General features: G+C 42.7%; 1 protein-coding gene across 11 annotated transcripts in view; it reads right to left on the bottom strand.

The window, feature by feature from the left end:
* Positions 1-23,396, bottom strand: part of PALD1 (phosphatase domain containing paladin 1) — a 138,369-nt gene that overhangs the window by 55,053 nt on the left and 59,920 nt on the right. For all 11 annotated transcript variants that reach the window (XM_020783123.3, XM_072995239.2, XM_020783119.3 and 8 more), the window contains exons 5-15: positions 22,057-22,221; positions 20,337-20,497; positions 18,413-18,488; positions 16,869-17,020; positions 14,412-14,514; positions 13,388-13,492; positions 7,207-7,302; positions 5,461-5,595; positions 4,826-4,942; positions 4,074-4,253; positions 857-1,054 (exon numbers count right to left, since the gene is read on the bottom strand). In XM_020783123.3, the coding sequence (XP_020638782.3) occupies positions 857-1,054; positions 4,074-4,253; positions 4,826-4,942; positions 5,461-5,595; positions 7,207-7,302; positions 13,388-13,492; positions 14,412-14,514; positions 16,869-17,020; positions 18,413-18,488; positions 20,337-20,497; positions 22,057-22,221 (1,488 nt within the window). The remainder of the gene's footprint in view (positions 1-856; positions 1,055-4,073; positions 4,254-4,825; positions 4,943-5,460; positions 5,596-7,206; positions 7,303-13,387; positions 13,493-14,411; positions 14,515-16,868; positions 17,021-18,412; positions 18,489-20,336; positions 20,498-22,056; positions 22,222-23,396) is intronic.

Below are 23,396 nucleotides of genomic sequence, written 5' to 3'. Positions count from 1 at the left end.
CAGGTCTCAGTGTGCTAAACAAGATTTTAAAAATGAATAAATCTATGCCTGAAAGTGATTTTGCATTTTCCTGCAGCTAAGGACGCCATTATCAATGCAAGATATCCCTAGCATTGGCAGCTCATGTTGTATCACACAAAACCAAACATTAGTTAAACTTGAGTTATGTTAAAAATACTAAAAGAGCACTCATCTCTCTTATCGCGTTACTTATGGTACCAAACCTATGTTCCACTCTAGCTGAGGCCAAAGGATGGTAGCAATGTGCTTGTAAGCAAATCAGCCACAAAAGTGTGAACACAAAAGTGTTCAGCCTTTCCAAATCTTCAGATGTGCTGGGCTACATCCCTCATCACCCCTGACCAAGGATGATGAGAGCTGTTGCTCAACACCTCTGGAAGGCTCCAAGTTGAGAATGGCTTGGATAGCCCAAATTAATGGCCAAAGAAAAAAAAGAAATGGCTCCCTCTACTATGCCTACTTAATTACCTGGGCCTGATTACCAATTGGTAGTCCCAACAGGAGTGGACCCATTGAATCAGTGGCAAGTGTTGGTTCACCATTTAGCAACTGATTAAATGGGTGTAATACAAACGTGGTCTCACAATTAGATTTAGGTCCTGCTCTTTAAGACCAAACTACACATTATTTCTTTTAAATCCTCCTCCCCTGAAAGCTGTCCACATAAAGACCACAATATTGAGCAGAAAACATACATCACGGGAGAATGTGGTTGCTTAGCCCTTTGCTTTCCAGTCATCTATCCTTTCAGGGTAGGACACTGTCCTTTTAAACAGCTTTCCTTCATGTGTGCGACATGGGGATGGGGGGGAAAGGGTCTCTTTCTGACGCTTACCTTTTCCTGTGGAGCACAGAAATCTGGAATTGGGATCCGTTTGTATACCAGTCTCTGGCAGGTGCTTTTATGCTGGTTAAATACTTCCTGCATTGTCAGGCATGTCTTGAACATCTTCATTTGCTTTTCCTGCTCCAGATAAACTTCAATCCATTTCTGGGATTTCAGCAAGTCAGTCTTCAAGACAGATTCCAATTTCTGAAGGAGATAGAAAATAAATGGGGTAGGTGGGGGACCCTTCAATTAGGATGCTTCCTGTCTTCCTTGCAGATAGACCAGCCCATTGCCTACCAGTTGTGTTATTTCATAATGCTGTGGGAGCAAAGTGTCGAACGCATAATTGTGTTGCAAACTGTGCAGAGAGCGCTTTAGCACAATGGGGATAAGTCACAACAACAACAACAACTCTCATTCCCCTCCCCCTAAGCATAGCTACTAATACAATATTTCTGAAGAGCAACAAATTAAGGAAAGATGAGAGATATAAAACTCCCACAAAATTTGTAATATTGGATTTAAAAATTAATTAGCTGATGTCAAATGTTAGAAATTGGGAAAATAATTTGTTGTTGAAAAATGTAAATTTTAAAATACATTTAAATTTTCTAAACTGGTGTAATTAACATGTTTATTTAAAACAAATCAAATGCAGGTTTTATTCATACGCCCCTGCCCAAAGGGTAAAATACTTATACTGCTTTTCAAAATGGGTTTATAACATATAATCTAACCCTAAGAGTACAAATGGAATTGGAGCATAAGAACTGTTAACAACCAACGTTGTCTAGAGGGGCGGGGTAAAAATTGAATAAACAAACAAACAAACAAACAAACAAACAAACAAACAAACAAACAAACAAACAAACAAACAAACATTATTTCTCTGGGGCTCTGAGAGCTACAGTGCACGGCCATCACTAATTTCAAGGCCGGGAGCTATTGCTCTAAAGAAAGCTAAGTAGTTAATTCTGGTGCAGTCCACAACCTTGCAGCCTCTGTGCAGGATGAAACTGTGATGATTTGTATGGCCCCAATCTTAACAGTCTTTGCACACAAGAAAGAACCACCTGCTGCCGTAGGCCTAGCTAAACTGCCCACCCACGAGTCCCTGCAATTTCGCCTGCTTGAATTAAGCACAAAATGAAGTAATCAGCTGATAACAAAACCTCTGCTTGTGCAAAATAGGGCTCTTTTTCTTATGGCAGATGCTGTACTGCTGAACTGGCAAATCCAGACAACTATATTGCTCAGTTCTGAATCCAGTTCTTTGTGACCTTTCACACAATTAGCTGCAAATGAAAAAGAGTAGTAGGCGGGACTTTCCTGTCTGTGGTACAGAGATCCTTAGAGGAGGAGCTGTGAAAATCATCAGAAATGTACAAAGGCAACTAGGGTATCATTTTGCCCTGAGGACATTATTTTTTTCCCCTCCAACTTTACTCAAGGGAAACTGAAGCGGTTTCTTTCCTTCTTTTCATTTAGAGGGCAGCATAGTTGACTTGATTTGGGTGGGACAGAAATAGGGACACTATACCCAGCAGCTACCTGGGATTAGGCCAGTCGTATCTCTCTGAAGCCCTTTCTGGTGATAAGTCTACTCTGAAATATAACTACAGCTAGTATCCTGCTGTAGAAAATATATTGAAAGGGGCAAAGTGAGTCTTTATGGAGCAGTAGCTCCCAAACTTTGATTCTTGGCATTCTTTAAGTTCAAAAAGCCCACAAAGGAGACATAGATTTTTGGGTATGCTAATTAAAATATTTTGGCATTTTAGTCATAGAATCATGAAGCTGGAAACGGCCTATAAGGCCATCGAGTCCAACCTGTTGTTTAATGCAGGAATACAAATCAAAGGATGCTGGCTTAGTGGTTCCCTTGAATGCCTCCAGTGTTGGAGTACTCATCACTTCTCAGGGCAATTGGTTCAATTGTCATACTGCTCTAACAGTTAGGAAGCTAGTCAAACTGCATTTATGTGCCTAGCACTGTGCTAACAAATATAGGTCTTGCTTTAAATGATTTTAGATTTCTTTTCTTTTGGTGGAGGAAATGATGACAGACATAGGGACCTACAATTGTTTGCAATCAGTAAAAGTCCACCTAATGAGACTTCTAAAAAGGCTATTTCTAACCATTAAACATTTGAGGGCTTTCTTCTCATAGGGGACCAGAAAAGTAACACATTTGTCAGTAACACATTTATTTTAATGCCTTATTTCCAAGTGCTCTTCTCAGAGAAGCAGAAACTGAGAAGTGGCAATGTCGGCTGCTTTCATATTATGCCTGTACAAACAAAATAAAGGCAGCCTGTCTGATGCTGCACAAATGGCTGGAGACCAAAACACCTCACAAATACATTACAATTCTTGATCAACAGTACCCTGGAGCTGTATATTCTGTATATCCCCAAGTATATTATACTTCTCTACAATCCATATTGCCCCATGAGTACCTAATAATGTTGACCTTATTACCATCACCTTTCCACAGATATAAGAACATAAGAAGAGGCCTGCTGGATCAGGCCAAGGGCCCATCTAGTCCAGCTTCTTGTATCTCACAGTGGCCCCACCAGATGCCTCTGGGACCACATGAGACAACTAAATCCTTTTCTCCTGATACCACTCCCCTGCAACTGGCATTTTGAAGAACCTTCCTTTTAAGCCTGGAGATTATACATCCCCTATCATGGCTTGTAACCTGTCATGGACTTTCCCTCCAGGAATCTGTCCAATCCCCTTTTAAAGGCATCAAGGCCAGATGCCATCACCACATCCTGTGGCAAGGAGTTCCACAGACTAACAGCATGCGGGGTAAATAAATATTTTCTTTTGTCTGTTCTCACTCTCCCAACACTCAATGTGAGTGGATGTTCCCTGGTTCTGGTATTGCATGAAGGGGAAAAGAGCTTCCCTCTATCCACTTTATCCATTCCTGCATAATTTTATACGTCCCAATCATGTCCCCCCTCAGGCGTCTTTTCTTTAGACTAAAGAGCCCCAAACACTGTAGCCTTTCCTCGTAAGGGAGGTGCCCCAGCCCAGAAATCATTTAGTCACACTCTTCTGCACCCTTTCCAGTTCCACTATGTCTTTTTTGAGGTGCAGCAACCAGAATAATATCTGAAAACATTCTTAATAAATATATTTGGAATTGGCTAGCAGACTTGGGGCTCTGGCGTATGAAAGAATGAGACAGAAGTATTTCAGCTCTCACTTCTAGCTGTTCAGGCGATGTTGCAGGGATTGTTATCTGCTGGTCCATGTTACCAACTTCCCTGAGAGTATACGTTTGCTCATTCCCCTCTAGAACCACTTCTTCACGGAGATTAACCCACAAGATGTGAGAATACTTCCTCTTTGCATCTGTCAGATAGTTCAAGACACTCCCAATAGCCTGAAAATATATGGCAAAAACAAAATGATTACAGTCAAGGTTGCTGGGTGAAAAGAAAATACAAGTTAGCTATCATGGATTTGCTGCAAGGTTTGTACGTTTTGCCATCTTTTCTCTCTCTCTGCATTCCATTCCAGGAAATTCAAATCAATAAATTAAAAAAATGTGTGGTAGCCTCCAGCTAAGTTCAGGAAAATGAAATTTGCACTACACAGGAAGGTGGTAAGAAAAGGTCTCTAGGATTGGCAGAAAACGGTGGAGACATTAGGGTGGCTATCACAGAATTGGGTGAAAAATATATAGTATCATCCCACTCACATCACATTTTTTCTAAAGCTTTTAAAGCAATGCTTCAACATTGAAAAAGGTCTGCTTTTTACATTAAAGAATCGTCTATTTTATCATCTTTATTACTTGTTTTGCTAGCTTGCACAATACATATATGTGTGAAACCAGAACGTGTCACCATACATGTCAAGTATTTTTATTCTCATTTTTAAGCCCCATCTCAAGTTTATCTTGATGCTCTTTGGTCCCATCTTTCCAGAAATTAAAAAGTATTGTGTATTTACCTTGGAGTTGGGCTGGGCCATCCCATACACAGACATCTTGGGAACCCTCCTGAAATTGGCCACACTCATCTCTTTGACTGTGCTAAGTACATCTGGAGAAAACCGTTCATCTACGACCTGCAGCAGAAGTAAAACATGAGAAATGTTGTGGCCACAAATCTGTGGGAACTCAGCACTCCATTTTACTAGAGCAGTTTCCTGATTCGGGAAGAACATACTAGGAAAAGCAGTAGCTCTTACCAACGGCTTCTTTCCAACCCCCTTGAACTAATCAAATGCCTTCAGGTACAAATTATTTGCCTGATCTCTGCTAATGCTAAGGCATGGGAAAGGGGTGCAAACAGGGGAGAAATGCAAAGGTATACACACACTCATCACAGAATCTTAGAAAAACATGTGTTTCCAACCCTTGCAGTCTGAAACTGAAGCCTTAAAAAAAATCCCACTAACCTCACCATCATCAGAAGGAGCTTATAAATTACTTGCAAGAGATGATAGGGAGGAACACAAAAAGTGTTCTTACATAAATGCAGTTAAAAACTGAGCTCTTGTCCAAAACATCTGTGTCACAGGATGCTTAACCGTCAGACAGGATGATAGCGGAAGACTAAGTATGCTGAAAGTAGTTCACTCACCAACACCCGTACTCCCTTAGTTATCTGCTCACATGTGATTGTCAGTTCCGACAGGTTCATGTTTGCCTGAAGCCTGTACAGCTCAGGGTGCCTGCACATCCATCTACTGAAATCGAGAGCAAAAGCTAGGGGGTACTGTTCATCCAAGAGACGGCAGAGAAAAAAACAGGTAAGAGCAGCATTAGGAACATGGTTGGATTCCAAGTACTGTGCACACATCACAGGAAGTCCTTACTCTATAGCAGTGGTCTCCAACCTTGGGCCTCCAGGTGTTATTGGACTTCAAGTCCCAGAAATCCTGGACAGCAGAGGTGGTGGTGAAGGCTTCTGGTAGTCCAAGAACATCTGGAGGCCCAAGGTTGGAGACCACTGATCTATAGCACACACAAAGACCAGGAACACTGAATTTCCATTTCCATTGAACGACTGTGCATATAAACCCATTATGACTCAATCTATTCAAGACATAATCTGTGAGGCAGATTGAATTATGTTGACATTCTGATGGGAAAAGAACACATATTGTTGCTGCTGCAGCACACACATTGAGATGGGCCTAATGGACTACTTATTTTGGGGTTAAAAAGTCATACATGAATAGAAAGGAAAGGATGGGAAGACAAAAGAGAGAGAGAGAAAACTGCCATGAGTAATTGCCCATCTGATAGTTGTGGTGAAGATTTATTTTACAAGCCTCACAGAATCTAAAACAATAAATATACTATCATTGCAGTCATGTCAAACAATAGCCAGAGAGGAGTGTGATGACAAGGATACTGAGCTGCTGCCATGACAATCTGATTTAACCATGGACTTCAAGAGTTTACCAGCAAGAAACAATCACAAATGACATGTGTGTGTAAACATACGAGAGCGGTCTGCAGAGGAAGGTAATCAATTCACTGTTTGCTTCTCATCAAACTCACTGCTGTAATGTTTATTTAACTGCCATCACTTATATAAAGCATCAAGATTTTATTAGTGGAACTAAATGTACTGCCATCAAAATCTTTCAGTATTTCCCTCCCACTTTGTAAAGCTGTCCAGGCACCTTGTTCAACAGCAGTGGGAACTCTGTTAATAGGTCCTTCACTGTCTAAACATCAGCGGGCAGAGATAAATGGTAGGGCTTGGTTCAGTTACAGTGCCCTAGGCAAGCAGTTCTATACTTGAGTCTCCAGAAGCTGCTGGACTTTGACTCCCCAAAGCACTAGCTAGAGTTAATCATCAGGGGAACCCAACAAGATCTGAGGACCCAAATTTGAAAGCCACTGGCCTAGACAGTTAGAAAGTCATTCCTGAAAGAGGCTCCCCTGGCAATTTCCCATTTTTGTGCATGTGCATCTTCTTTTGTTTGTCTTTGATGACCAGATTAAATTTTTGCCATTTAAAAGAACATTTTGACCAAGGTAATTGATGTTGTTCCCTCTGACCCCCTTTCTTTTCTTCTCTTATGGCTGATTTTATTTCTGTATTAAAACATTTTTTTAAACTTTCTAACTCTGAGCCTCTTCTAGCATTTTTCAATGGAAAAGACAGAATGTAAAATGTTTTTAAGAGAGAAAGAAATGAGCATATGGGTTCTAACATACAATTCTGTGCCCAGTTCCTACTTCCTAGACTGTAACATCTGGCTCCTACAACCTAAAGGGCAGACATCAGTACAGAGTCTACCACACATCACCTGGTGCCTCTGGCAGGGGAGAAAAAATGAACACTGCCAGGAGTCCAGGAGAAAATGCTCACCTGTTCATGAAGATAATAGTTGAAAGCTATTAGGTAGAAATAGCGCTCAAGGCTCCGTAATGTCCTCTGAAGGAAATACTCTTTGGTGCTGTTCCCCTGCAATAGATACACATAAACTAATTATACAGACACTTGTGAGCATCATGGAACATTGCATCCTAAACTGTGTGTTTGTGATGGAGACGCCTTTCACAACTAACCTAATTACATACACACATAAAAACATCAAATACAGTGGTGCCTTGCTTAACGATGTTAATTCGTTCCAGCAAAATCGCTGTAGAATGAAAACGTCGTAAAGCGAAAATAAAAAACCCATTGAAACACATTAAAACCTGGTTAAAACCTGGAGTAAAAACTCATCGTCTAGCGAAGATCCTCCATATGGCGGCCATTTTCGGTGCCTGTATAGTGAGGAATCCATCCCTAAGCACAGTGGGGAGCCATACACCTGGCAGCCATTCTGAAAACCTGACGATCAGCTGTTTTGATCGTCGTAATGCGAAAAATCAGTTCCCGAAACAGGGAACCAATCATCACACAGCGAAATTCCCCCATTTAAAACATCGTTTTGAGATCGCAATTGCTATCACAAAAACATTGTCGTGAAGCGGATTTGCCGTAGTGCGGGGTAATTGTTAAGTGGGGCACGACTGTATATTGCTGGAGGAACCCAAGAGGCAAGGTGATAGGAGCTTTGCCTGTTTCATAGAGACTGGCAACACTCAAAAGGGCTGTGTTCTAAAGCTATATTCTAAGAAAAGTCCATGTCAATAAATAACAGCAGTCTGCAACCTATATAATTTATGCAAATTTTAATAGATTTTCTTATTTTGCATCATTTATTCCATCACCTTCATTTATAAGGTGCAAGGAGGTATACAGCATGATCAGCCCTTTAGCTTCCAAGCCTACTACTCTCTTTTCGAAGAAGTAAATGGAGAGTATCACAACATGAATTGTTGTACCCTATATCATGATTTTTCCTCTAACATACCTTAATCGCCAAATCAAGGGAGGTGCATAGCCCTATGAACAGTCTCCTACATCTGACACCCTAATAGTCCTTTACTTGACAGTTAGCAGCCCTAGAAATGCTTTTTACTATAGAGTTTTATATAAGTTGGGTTTGGATAGAAAGTCTGACTTAAATAACATCTGCTAAGAATGATCCAACAACTAAAATATTGATCTTTTAAAACAAGCAAACAAAAATCACTATTTGCTGCACATGATGTCCTCTGTACCAGGGGTGGGCTGCTGAACTACCATTCCCAGTGGCCATAGATGGCAAGCCAACATTGGAGACCACAGGAAGGTGAAGTCATGGAAGGCCCATGTCATCCAGTGAGTTTTCTGGGGAGGCAAATATTGGATGAAGCATCCTTGTTGCACCGCACTACTCTGGCTTGCTATACGGAAAATGTTGTGCTTTGACATTTAATTCTGCTTAGTGAGAAGTTTCATGTCGTTTTGGGTTAAAAAAAAAAAGACAGAAAGAGAACTTGGCAAGCATCTGCTGGAAATCTGTGACATTATATAATTGTCTTCCATTAATATTTACTTGATATCCTTCAAGAGAAATCCGGCCTGAGGTCATTTATCAAAAAAGATTAAGTAATGTGCTTAGAACTGGACTCTAAAGTTTCCAGCATGGAATATTTCTAGTCACACAATAAAAGAGGATGGGGAGAGACACTCACTGGGCACAATGAAACCAAACTTAAGCACATTTAGGTCCCATGGGAAGAGTGTTGTACTCAATGGCTTAAACCATGTGGCTTAATATAGTAAGACACAACTAGAGTAGGCCCATTGAATCAGTGAGGATTTGATAAGTCAAATCCTCCATAAGTTTCATTGATTCAATGGGCATTCTCTAGTTGCAACAAGATTTGTTAAGCAGTAGGATTTTAGCCATTGAGTCATACAAGGGAGTTAAAAAGCATTTTAAAATCATCACATACTTTACAACTAGCAAATACTCCCCATAGTGTTACAGCTTTCTCTGGGTGGTTTAAAACATAATTAAGCAAGAAACAATAAGCAAGTACATGACCCCAGGGTCTATGAGTCCCTCCTCTCATTTTTGCAGCCCCAAACAAGCAGCAAAAAAAGGAAATCTATCCATCCCGTTGTGGGCAAATATTCACAACTACTGGTTTGGAACTGGTTCTGAAGTTGTGTCACTCTGATATATATGTAACTACACAGAGTGGAACATATACATAACTACACATAGTTATATACAATATATGTTCCGCTCTATATAGTTACATATATACCAGAGTACATATATTAACTACACAAAGTGGAACACAGCCCTGTGTTCCACTTTGTTATGTGATGTAAAAAAAAAACATTCACAGCGACATTTTTCCATTGTTGAAAAAGAACTGTTGCTGCACTTGGAGTTCGAATAAACACTCCTTGTGTATATGTATATATATACAAAGAGGAGACGTGGACCAATAGCAGGTGACATCACCATGCACTGGACTGTACATCTGCATTATATTCTCATAATGCACAATTCAGAAAACCTTTTTACAAAATGAATAAAGCTGTGGTGTGAAAATCCACAGACACTGCATTATTAACTCGTTAAAAACAACTCCATGTTTTGTCCCAGAGTTGTCCAACTGACTGAAGTGCGGGGCAACAGATTAACATTACGCTCTGACACAAGTAATTTTGCAACTAATGGAGTAATGTGCCTAACACTTTACACGCAAATTGTCTAGACTGTGTGTCCGAATGTATCTTATTATAAGGAGAGCTACAGAAGAGACAGATCTCTTGTATATTTGTATTTTACAGAGAAACAAACTGCGGCTACCAAGCTCTAGGCAAGATCTTCTTCCCTATATGCCCCAACCAAACTATCCCTGGAGTCCACAATTTATACCTGTTCTGATAGGTGAAAGAGAATCATCAGGTGTACTCTATCAGAGGTTTTATAGAAAGAGGGACATTCTACACATTTATAAATCTAAGCAACTCGTCTAAGCAACACCCGATCTCATTTTATTTCAGCAGCTAAGCAGGATCGTGCCAAGCTGAGAGGGACACTAACATGAATGAGAGATCAGTTGGTATCCAAACAGGGCTAGGCACTAACCTTGCCTGAAACCTTGGGAGCCACAGTTCATCAGAACTGACAACACTGGGCCAGGCAGACTAACAGTTAGAAACAGAACAAGGCAGCCTCCTCTCTTGCAATGTATGATTTGTGCAAGTTCTCTTCACAATCAATGGGATGTGAGTCCAAGGATTTGCTCCTTAATCCTAGTGGGACATCTGCATGTTGTGTGGATACCTGGACACTGATCCATATAGGTTTTGACAGGATCTGGGACTTTGCATGCCTGACCTAGATTATCTAGCTCCCCAATTCAGATCATGCTCAACATGCAAGGACCACATCTGGAACACATGTGATGCAAGGCAGGTTAACTCCCTGATACCATTGTCTCTCAGGATACTCAACCTCATACTGGAAAGATAAGGTGTTAGATAGTTCAGTGGTTTAGGTATCTGGCTGCAGAGCTAGTTTGGGAGTCTGATTCCCCACTGTGCCTCCTTGACAGGGATAGATTCGATGATCCATAGGGTCCTTTCCAGCTGTGCAGCTCTAAAATTATTATTATCATGTCAGACCTGGCTTTGTTAAAATGGAATGAAGCAAAGAAAGTAGGCAATCTGTAGCCAGCAAGTGAACAAATATCCTTACTGCTAGAATTGCAAGCAATTGATCTACGTAGGAAGGACCACATGAGTGGCCTATGGGTGTAACCTCACTGCATCTTTGGTTGGTCTCCACCCAGTTCTCTCCTATGAGCACAGGTGGGTGGGCAATGCAAAGGCTGAATCCCTTCTGGTGTGTGTCCTGACTCAGTACCAAACACACTGGAAACCCTTGGAAAAAAAAGAGTGAGTTACAAGAGCTTCCATCCTCAACTGCAAGTGGTCTCTTGGAAATGTAAGCTATCCTCCTGGCTTTCTGGATAAACATTTGTCCATCGAGAGCTTTCTGGCTCTCAGCACAAGATGTCCTTGATCATAGTTATTATTTATACCTGACGTATTTTAGCACCTATCCTGTTTATACTATCTTTAGGTGGGAGAGGAAGCTACCAAGGGGGGAATTAAAGCAGTAAGTCCCCTACTTTTATCTGTCCTTCTTCATCTTTTTCATCAAAGGCTTTTAACAATTATAACTGAACCCCTGAACCCCATTTTAGCAGAAATTTTAATCGTTTTAATCTTTTCTTGTTTTAATCTTTTAATTGTCTTTTAAATCATATATTGTTTAATTTATCTTTTAATATTTAACTTATTGTGTTTTTAAGTTGTGTGGATTTTAATGCTGTAAGCCGCTTTGGGCCCTTTGTTGGGAAAAATGCAGCATATAAATAAAACCAATAATAATAATTCTGATCAACATTTAAAAGATCTTACAGGTCAGATAGGAAAACATATTTCCAAAGAGAAGAAGAGGAAGAAAAAGAGCAGTCAGCAGCCACAGATGGGCTTGGCAAGCTGAAATGTTTACATTATCAAAGTTTTGGTTAGGAGATGTGTACATCCGTCTTTCAAGATCCAATTTCTGCTGGATGGATCAAAATGCAAGCTATTGAATTGTCATAGAATGATTCAAGTATGCATGATTACTAACAGAAATGTCAGCATTAACATGAAAGTTAGCAATAAATCTTAAATCATTAAAAAAATTAATCCAGCAGATATCTGTAAAATTAATTTATTGATCTAATTGTTAATTAAAAAATGGTTAACAATTAAACTGCTGGTGGTTGTTGTGGTGTTTTCAGGCTGTTTGGCCATGTTCTGGAAGTTTTTCTTCCTGACGGTTTGTTACGGTCAAACAACCTGAAAAACCCACAACAACCATCAGATCCTGGCCGTGAAAGCCTTCAAGAACACAATTGTAAACTACTATTTTTAAAAATCACTGAAATAATGTTTAAAAACCAGCTTTAACCCAAATTTCCTCAAAAAGTAACAAATTCAAATAACATATTATAATCATTGCTCAAACATGAACATCATCCGTATTTAAAGATTCAAATAATGAAATCTGAAATCACTAGAGGAATTTTTTTATGAATTAGGGGTATATTTGTTACCAAATTATTTCCAACGTCTGCCATCAAATCTGACAGAATGGTGAAATAGGAGAAATCTTTGTCCAAAATTAAACAAGAGAACTAGTTAGAAATATCCCTAGAGAGGTTCCAGAGTGAACAGTCTAACTTTGGCACAACACCTTTGAAAAACAGCAGAGGTGGATGGAAAAACGTGCTCGTTAAATTTGGTGGAAAGCATAGGAATCAGTTTCACTAGGAAAGTCGAGTTGTTCCTTTTGCCCAGTCCTGTTTATCACAAGGATTGGCAGAGGATAGCTGTGGATCTACTGGTAGATCTCTTCAAATGATTTGCAGCAGATTCATTTTCTCTTCCAACTTCCACTCATTCCACAACTGTAACAATAAAATAACCAGACCCATGCTCAACTTCAGTCATGCTGAGCTGAAATGAAAAATGCCTGGGATGAGCAGGAATGACTTCCTCCAGCCCCTCTGGAAGAATTCTGACCTCCATTTTATTCTTGCAGTCGAAACAAATGCTTAGGCTCATAACAATGTAGTTCTAAATGCATGTTTTTTGCATCTGGCTCCACTTTATGTTTTTCAATGAAAAACAAAACCAACCATATCCTACTTTAGAAGCCTGAGGCTTGCCCACTGCTGGCCTCTCTTAATTGACAGCAGATTTCTGAGGTCTCAGGAGAAGGACTTTTATGTCACCTTTCTCTAGTAAGTGCAGTTGTCAGGAGTTGAACTTGGGGCCTTCCACATGGAAATGATGTGCTCTACCACTGAGCTATGGTTTATTTCCAATTGGCAAAGTGATTGAGGCATGAATCTTTTGGAGCATTTCCCCATGGAAGTCCCAGAATGGTAGATTGTGAACATGTGTGAAAAACTTCCTTTGAGATCTCAAATTCCCTCAAAGAGCTTCAATTCCCCTTCATTACATGAGTCAACAACAGCTGCAAACTAATGTGCGGGCACCACCTATCTAAGCGAACATACAAATTCCATGAGTTCTGACCAAGATTCAAATAGCAAAATACAGCTCTTGCTCAGCCAATGACTACCTGGATTTGGTAATCTTCTCCGATCCCTTCCAATTTCTTCTTATATTCATAGATGGCTTCCCTCATGTCATGCATTTCTGAACATAAGGAGATGGCAGAATCCACCTTCAAGGGTCAAAAAGCAAAAGTCAATCTATGCAAGAGACGGGATTTCACCAGCTTCAATCTTCTGTCTCAATCATGTGCCCCTGTTTACCCTGTCACTCTTCTACAGCTTTCTAGCTTAAGCACACAGTTCCAATAGCAAGTACTTCTGGAGAGCGTGTAAATCTTTTGCTTTCATATTAATTCAGTATACAAGAAAGGCAGTTGATCTCTTTCCGTGCACAAGCATGGGCCTGAATGGTTTAGCCACAGAGCCCGAAGTTGAGAGTCTGATTCCCCGCGGTGTTTCCTGCAAGTAGAGCCCAACCTATATGGCCTTAGGCAAGCTGCACAGTCTCAGAGTGGCCCCAGAAGAAGGGAATGAAAAACTACATCTGAGTATTGTCTAACCTAGAAAACCCTGAAAAGGGTTACCATAAGCCAGAATTGATTTGATGGCACATCATTACTATTAATTAATAGCAGCAACAACAAAGTTATCTTTGATCTCCTACAAGGCCAAATCAATCATTATGCTATGTATGCTGAAGGACTGCTCAAGTAAGGAGTGATCCATATTCGGTTTTTTTCCAGACTGCCTAAAGAATCTGTGGTCCTCCAGATATTATTGATCTTCAGGTGCTGATGACTCTACCCATCATGGTTGATGATCAGGGGTGATGGGAGTCTCATCATCATCTAAAATGCCACCGTTCCCCCATTCCTGATTGATGCACTGTGCCTTAGTTCCTCCATCTTCCTTAATACCCTAAGTATCATAGTATACAATGTGCCTTAACACTGAGGAAAGAAGGTCCATAACTCCCTGTGGATAATAAGACATTTCTCTTGAAAATGGCTCCCAGAGGACAATGGTAGGACATCTCGATACACCTCCCTGACTGGATTGTCAAGATACAAGCAATATAAATTCACTTACCTCCTCCACTATTTGCTGGCCTTTGGGCACTGTGTCAATGAAGTTCTGAATAACCCGAAACTGATCCCTGGGCAGGAATTTACTGGATTGTGGAAGGCTATGACTGTAGAAATGAAAAGATTTATTTTCTATGAACAGCCCACACTCTGTCTCTCTCACACACTGTAAACTGGCACAGTTTTCCAGTTCTCTTGTGTTTCCCCGAAAATAAGCCCTAGTATGATTTTTCAAGATGACTGTAATATAAGCCCTAACCCAACAATAAGCCCTAGTTAAGTGAAACCCCGCTTTCCACCAGGGACTCACTGGGATCCTCCAAGCCCTTGAGAGAGACTTAAGACTTCTTTCAACCCTCCTCTCGTTCAGCTCCCTCTTCGCTGCCGCCGGCAGGGCCACTGCCAAGTTGAAGCTGCTGCCGCCCTCTCCTCAACCAGGCTCACTGGCTTTGGGCCCCCACCACCCTCCACACCAACACCATCCCCCTCCACTGCCACAGCCGCCGACGCCATAGTTTTCCGCCTGCCAACCCCAACAGGAATTTCATCCGAGGCTCTGCCACCATCGTGGCACCTCCCGGCAGCGGAGGAGGCAGCAGAGACACCCCTGGAGGAAGTGGCACCAGGTACGTTTAAAGAAGGGGAAGGGGAAGGGAGGACTTGAGAAATGGTTAAAAAGAAGACAAACAAGGGAATTGGAAGCATGGGAGGCATGGGGGGGGGGAGGAGGACAGGAAAGACAAGGCTGGGAGCTCCCGTGCTCGATTGTGTGCACACTCCCAAAAAGGGGTTGAAAAGGAGACCTGGCCAGGCAGGGAGAGAGAAAGAAAAAGGGAGTGTGTAGCTCTGATAAGTGTAACTTGTGAAGTCTGCTGCCAATTGGGTGCCACAGCTCCTGGAGGGCACCCCTCCCAACAAGGAAGAAGAGGCCTGCCAGTTTCCCCTTCCGGAAGAGCAGCCGTCAGCCATAGCTATGTTGGCACCTTGCATGGCGACCGTCGCGTGACTGACCCACAGTGGGTGCCCCTTCCGCCTCACTTCCTCGCCTGCCTTCCCCCCCCCCCCCGTGCCATAGTCATCGCTGTCTTCCCGCTCTTTTCCTTCCCGGGTTGCTTCTTGCCACCACCTTGTCGCCTCCTCCTCCTCCATCGTCATCTTCTTTTTCTTCTTCATGTCCCTTTGGCCTACTGCCCTTTGGCATTGTGTTGTAACAGACATACTTAATGCACTTGTGTGTAGATTGTTGTACATGAAAAAAAAATCCCCTGAAAATAAGCCCTAATGAGTTTTTTGGAGCAAAAATTAATACAAGACTCTGTCTTATTTTCAGGGAAACACGGTACCATTTTACAAATTCACTGAATATCTTCCCCCGTTCCTTATACACCCACACGATTTAATGAAAAACACAAATGGCAAAGCTCAGATTTATGGTGCTTGAAACAGCAATAAATCCCTTTGGAAATACTATTTTTGTCCAATAGCTGTTCTCTGTTGATCACATACATGAAATAACTCTGGAATAAATATTATCTCCTGAGACTATGACTGAAATACAATTATTTAGTGTACAGACTGCACTAGAGTAGACTCACTGAATAAGTAGGGATTTGATGAGTCAACTCTTCCATAAATTCCATTGATTCAAATAGGCCTAGTCTAGTTGTGATTTAATTTGGCTAGAGTAGGCCCATTTGAATCAATGAAACCTTTTGAGGATTTGACTTACCAAATCCCCACTGATTCAATGGGCCTACTCTAGTGCAACTTACTATGCTAAGCAAGAGGATTTGGGCCAATGAGTTCATAGACTTGGCAACAGATGGATGTTCAGCACTTTGGAAGAATCTGGGTCCCACCAGGCAGCATCAAGAACATGAAAGACTGTCAGATAAACAGAGCATGTTAATTCAGACTATCCCACCTAAAGGTGAGGGTTTCTCCTCTACAATGCCTGCATTTTATGGCTTTGCTTTGTTATATGAATCTATTTGCTGTCACTGATAGTTCCATCAAATCGAGCCTTGTTTTTCCATTACATGCAGTGAGACCCCTTTTCAGGAGGCAGAGAATGAATGGATAAATGACATGACCCTACTCAACAGGTCATACCAGCATCTTTGCTCTGGAGAGCCTCTTTCTCACTTGCTTTTGAAGCCTAGCAGTGACAGGGCAGCAAAAGTATCTACCTCAAGTGGCAGGACAGGTTGGATTACCATGGCACCAATCTCAACTATGGCAATGACCAACATTGATATGTGCACATCAAGAAACAAGGTGTGGTCCTTAAGCCAAGCCAGTATGTGAGGTCTAATTGAGGTCTGTTGAAGAAATACATTTTCTGAATAGTGGAGTTGAAATCTTAGATTTTGGGAAGTCACCAAATCCTATGAAGCTATCATTTTCCTTCCTTCTTAGCTTTATTTTCATTAGGTTACCTCAGGAGGAGATGTATACTTACTCTTGCTTTTGTGAAGCACCCTTGCGGTGATAAAGCACCAGAGTGCCTAAGACCATGGCTAAATTAGTCCTTCCAACTCCTGTCTGGCAGCTAAAGAGTAGAGTAGGAGGTGGCCTTGTGGAATCTTGAAGAAGAAGAAGGTTAGGACTTTCCTGTAGAACAAAAGTACAGGGCAGACATCAGTAGCAAAGTACAGTATGTGTCTTGGAGGAGAGGATGGCAATGATAAGGCGTCTTTCCTGACAACCAGCTGAATTGCGAAGCGGAGGAATGGGGTGGGGATAAGGCAGCCTCCCGCCCATAACCTGCCTGTTTCTCTGTGCATGCGTACACACTTGCTTGGCTGGTGGTGTGTATACAGTAGATACCCACTTCTGGCCTGGTTCGACTTGTCACCCCCAGCTCTGCCTACCGTCAGGTTTCTCTGCCTGTTGCACCACCTGCCCCTTTGGGCACAGCTGCCAATGCCCTACCACTACACATACCACTAGTTGTTCCAGCCAGCACTGATGAAACAAACAAACACTGGAGTCTGAAAACATCTTATGAACACTGGGTTCTTAACCATAATTTAAAGTGTTCTTCACATTAACAGATTCAGGACTATCAGGTGATGGAGCAAATAAGTGCTCCATCTTGCTGCTAGGGCCAATCTAGAAATAGGTTTCTCCATCTGATGTTCCTCAGGCCAAATTGAAGACGGATTCACTTTCCCCAGCTGCTCTCTTTCTCACATTCTGCCCTTCCTGCCCTTCCTATTGCTTAAAACTGAGCCTTCATTTGGAAAGATGCAAGGACCCCCTGCTGCTTAAGCTCAAAGACAGCATGGATTTATTGGACTAGTTTATATCCCATTTTTTAAACACAGCAGCTTTACGGCATGTGTCCATGACAGCCATACAAAGATAAATGAGACCATCTTAAAGCTAAAGTTTTCCAAACACATAATCTCTATGCTGCAGAAAAGACTGCATGACTTCAGTATTTTTGCCCTATGTTTTTACATCTACCCGTGCCAGTCCTACCATTAACTAAAGTCAGGCAGGCCACTTCCAATGGCAAATGTCAGGCACTGAAGCTGTCAATCTATTGCTGTTCAATTTAAGATTATGGACACGGTCCAGCAAAAACTTTTATGTTCCAGGGATTTCAAATCATTTCCATAGAAATCAATGAGGCATAACTTCTGGTTCCAAAGTGAACCCAATCAGTACTACATGGACTTCTATTTGCATTTTCCACCTGAGGCATCAAAACGTATTTGGGGAATTTTGAGTATGTTCCCAAAGCAAACATCATCTGACACAACATGCATGTATTTGGGTATAAGTTTCAAAGAGCCAGAAATGATCTGCTAGATGCACACACTATAGCAGCAAGCTGTGAGAAATAAAATTAACTCTTTTGCTGGAAAGCAAGTGTCTGGACCCAACAGGAACCAAGGACATTTGACTTCCGTAGGCTCAGATAACAGAAGCTATTTGTACGATTCTTCTTTCAAATACAAGACATTCGAATATCTTACATTTGGCTACAGCCCTTACCCTGAGGAAACTGATAAAGGTGTCAAGCTGGGTTTCTAAAGGAGCTCCATCTTCAGGCAAAGGTAATCGATGATACCTATCAACAAAGAGTGCCACAGGGTAATTACAGGGATCTGAGAAATGGAAAATTACTGCAATGCGCTTTACGTGGGGCTGCCTTTGAAGACGGTCCGGCGACTGCAACTGGTTCAGAATCGAGCGGCGCGGTTGGTGAGTGGTGTGGCCGCCAGGGAACATAACAAGCCGATTCTGTACAAGTTACATTGGCTACCAGTTGCTGCCCGGGCCCAATTCAAAGTGCTTGTTTTGACATATAAAGCCCTAAACGGCTTGGGCCCTGGATACCTGAAGGACCGCCTCCTTCCATATGAGCCTACCCGGCAGTTAAGATCTAGCCAGGGGGCCCTTTTGAAAGAGCCATCCCTCAAGGAGGTAAGAGGGATGGCTTGCAGACAAAGGGCCTTTTCGGCAGCTGCCCCCAGACTATGGAATGCCCTCCCGACTGAGATTCGTCTGGCGCCGACACTGATGACATTTCGGCGCCAGGTCAAAACCTTCCTGTTCCAGAAGGCTTTTAACTGAAATAATATTAACTGTGGGTCTGATGGCAATTTTATATATATTTTAATTGTATTTTAATTGTACATATCTTTATTGTATTTTAAATGCTGTAAGCCGCCCAGAGACCTTTGGGTAGTGTGGGCGGCATATAAATTAAATAAAAAAAAATCATTTTAAAAGCCCCTGAATTTAAAGGTTGAAAATAACTTTCAATTTAACTGCATGGAATAATGAAGTAACTGGAACAAGACTGTCAAACCTCACTCTGTCCCTCTCTCCTATAGCATCGTCACAGTGCTTGTTCCATTATATGCCTTTGGGCAAGGTTAAGCTTCTAACACTGCACAATGACTCAGTAGTATAACTTGTAAAATCAAAATTAAAGACATGTTTAATTAAAGTGTGTAATGTTTTTTCTTCCGTTTTTAATATTAAACCCAAAAAGGTACTGCCAAAAGTTAGGCTTTTAGGTCTGAACATTAATTCTTCTGATGTTAGAAAAGTAGATATCAATGTTGCTGTTAATGTTTAAAACTTAAAAATGTTTCATTTGTTAAATCAGCATTATTCATTTCTTAATTAAACTGATAGCTTAAAATAAATAGTGAGGTTTACAGAGAATGGCATGTAGGTTATCACTACATTCCATCGGTAGCACACTCCTCGCTGGATCCTAAGAATGCTCTTTTTTTCACTTTGGAATTGTCTTCCACAATCTGGCATTTTTCCCCAGGCAGCCTACAAATCCCACAATACAACTGTTAGCTAGGGATAGTGGTTCCAACACAACAGATTGGAAAACACTGTGTGTCCCACTCACCACCTACAGAAAATGAGGTGCCCACGCCCATCCACCAAGGCAAATTAATGGCTCAGAGCCAATCATTTCTCTGATTTCTTTCAAATGCACATCTTTAGCAGAACCCCATAGCAACTGTGCCTGAAGGTACATCCTTAACAAAAAGCTGCCTGAGCCTTACTCCCCCATCAGTTAGACAGACTCAGATATTCTGCCCATTGGCTTCTGGGAGTTGCCACTCAAACACAACTGAAGTGTGAAGGTTAAGGACTGGCATTACAGACCTAGTTCTCCTGAAGAGTTGCACAGGTGCCTTCTTTAGAGCAATGAACACACCGCACAAGCATACGTCTTATTTTTAAAATGTTAGATAAACAGTTGCTTTCCCCCCACTCCAACTGGTGGAAATGTAACAAGAATTAAAGTGTTATTTCCAAGTTCTAGTTATTATTTAGATGATAGAGTGAGAAAAGAAAACCCACTCATGAATTATATAGCTAGAAAAAACAGCTATCGTAAATTATACAATTGGTGGGAATGAATGTCTTCCTCAGACAAAATTACCTGTAAGATGGCAGCAGGAAGACTGGTCTCTTGTAGACTTCCTCTGTCACATGGATGTCTTCCTCACAGTGGATGCTCACTGAATGTGGCTCATCTTTGAAATGCTCAATATCATTGTAGACATAGTACGTATTCTCACGCAACTGGGCAAAGTCATGTATCTTCAACAGATAAATCCAAGAAACCAACCTGAGAAGAGCCTTCCTTTATAAAACACACCTGCACAAATTCCATATATCCATTTTTTCCCCTCCCAAGAGCTACCATTTGGCCTCACCAATGTTTTATCACAGAAACATGAAAGCCATTTTCTTGTGGTCCTATGCTGTTGCAGTAAAGTTCCCAGTTACAGTAGGACTGAGGAACCTTTGACCCCACCAATGCTTTGGCCTAAAATTCCTACAGTTTCTTACTACTGATCATACAGAGGAATGTCTGCTGGGAATTATAGGCCAAAGCAATGAAAGAGCCCAAGATCCCCCATAACTGAGCTGAAGCAGAACTTCAAACACCCCAAATCTTTATCCACCCAGAGGTCACAGCAGCAGCACTGCACTAAATCACCAGAATGTGATAACCAGGTAATCACAGTAAAGTTCCTTTTAGGCCAAAGTGGGCAGCTTTGTCCTCTCCAGGGCCTTGGAGAGCTACATCCCATAACAGCTCCAAAGCCGCGGGGGCGGGGGCGGGGGCGGGGGGAGAACTGGTGCTATCAGAAGCTTCAGGAATCTGACACTGTGAGGCAATTCTGGATTCCTCATGGGCCCTAAAAGGCCTCCTTTAGAAACAGGAAATGACCAATTAGTCACTTTCCATTTCAAGAGTAACTTCAGCCTTTTCTGGCCTTAAATAGTTTGGCTTAGGGAGAGATTACATTTAAAGGGCAAACTGTGTACAGTCGTGCCTTGCTTAATGAGCGCCCCGTTTAACGATGAATCCGCATAGCGATAAGGTTTTTGCGATGTTTTATATGGCCAAAAATCACTTTGCGATGATCGGCAAGCGTTTCACTTACCGATTTTCGCATAGCGATGTTTTTAAAACAGCTGATCGGCGGTTCCAAAATGGCCGCCAGAAAAATGGCCGCCCGCACTGTTTTCGCGCCCTTTCCTCGCTTACCGGGCAGTGAAAATGGTGGCCGGATGGAGGATTTCCACATAGCGGTCAGTTTTTTCCCCATAGGAATGCATTAAACGTGTTTTAATGCGTTCCTATGGTTTTTTCCCCCCGCATAGTGACGAATCCGGATAGCGATGATTTTTTCGGCACGGATTATCGTCGCTATGTGGAGCACCACTGTACTCCCAGAAATTGAGGGGGGGGGAGAATGCAAGGTTCAGAGGGACACACTGTGGGTCTCATGTCGAAGGTGAGCTGTATTTTGCTTTAGGCCTTTCAGCCGCATGACCTTGCAGTTCAAAAGCACAGATATCTCAGAGGGCCCCAAGCACTCCATAGCCATCTCAGCCACAACATTTACTCTCACTAGTAAAGCACATGCTCAACACACTAACTGAAGCACATCTGCATGTTCTAGATATATTACTGACCGATCAACAATTGATAACTGGAGCGCCTGACAAAGTAACCAACAGTGTCTGAAATAAAGCTCACATTGTGTCTAAGGAGACCCCAACATTGTCATATAAGTGAGAAGCCACTGAGAGGAATACAGTGGGCTACCCTAACTGTAGCATCTCTTTACACCACTCAAGATCACCTCTTTTCGAATAGAGAGCTCCAAGGTTTCTACTTTGACATCTTTCTGCAAGTTATGCAAATTTTCATGCAGGTTCTCTTTTCCTCTAGGGGTGTAGGGCAGAAAGTCATTGTCCATTCGCAGAAACAGCACAGGTTCTTCACGAACACAGAATATAATGCATTCCTGCAGAGACAGAAAGAAAGATGTGAGCTAAAGCCACTGTAGCAGTTTCAGCAGTAGCCAGGGGTACCTTTGCACAATTAAAACTAGTGTACCAGCTGTGCCCATTCCTGATCTGGCCATGGCGTCATGTGCCTTAGTTACATCTTGGCTGGATTACTGTAATGCAGGGGTCAGGGAACTTTTTTAACTTTTACCCCCTAAAAAATTTATATACGCCAACATTACCCCCTTGATTTGAAAAGAAGGATCTTGGTCACACCTGGCCAGTCGAGCACTGCTGCTGAAGCCTTGCCACCTGGGCTGCCACTGCCACCTCCTTTACCGCCACCTGGTGGGACTGTGCTCAGTCCTTGGCCCCACCGAGGCAGTTCCCTTTCTCCGCCGGCGTGCAGCTCCTAGACGGCCGTCGAAGAGCAGCAGGTGGCTCGACCTCCGGGGGCATCCAACACCACCTCCCGCTCTGGCACCGGCTCCGGCGGCTGCTCGCCGGGGTGGCCACGGGCCTCACTGTCAAAGCGCCATGACAGCTGCTGCATGGAGGGCAAGAGGCTCCTCCAGGCCCGGCTGGCCGGCCAGCCAGCGCAGAAGCACTGCTGAAGCAAGCCGTGTGGCTGGGCGAGCTCCGCTGCCACCTGATGGGCTCCTCCAGGGACAGGGCATGGGGTGGCAGCCCAGTGCCAGGAGGCTGAGCCTGGCCCAGGCCACTGTCATGGTTACACCCTCCCCCCTCCGGCACGATCCACCTCTCCAGACACTGGAAGGAGAGGCTCCTCCTGGCTGGGGCGCTCCAGCCACTCGCCCCGGCCTTGCCCTCCACCATGGCCGCCACCACATTGGCTGCCGTACGCTGCCGGCTGGCGCCCAGTGCTGGCTGCCATCCGCCGCAGTTTGGTTGCGGTTGGGCTGGAGAAGGGGGTGGAAAGGGGTTGATCGGGCTGCCAGGGATCCCCCTCCATGCAGAAGAGGAGGAGGAGGAGGAGGGAATGGGTCCTCATTACCCCCAGGATTTTCATTTTTACCCCATTTGGGGTAATTTACCCCTGTTCCCTGACCACTGCTGTAATGTACTCTATGTGGGGCTGACTATGCAAAGTATCTGGAAACCAGCACGTCCAAAACGCAGCAGCCAAATTGCAGCTGGTCACAGTGAATCACATAATTCCTGTTACAGCAGT

Source organism: Pogona vitticeps, chromosome 3 (genome assembly GCF_051106095.1).
Source record: "Pogona vitticeps strain Pit_001003342236 chromosome 3, PviZW2.1, whole genome shotgun sequence".
NCBI classification, from domain to species: Eukaryota; Metazoa; Chordata; class Lepidosauria; order Squamata; family Agamidae; genus Pogona; species Pogona vitticeps.
This window is presented reverse-complemented; position numbering and strand designations above follow the sequence as displayed.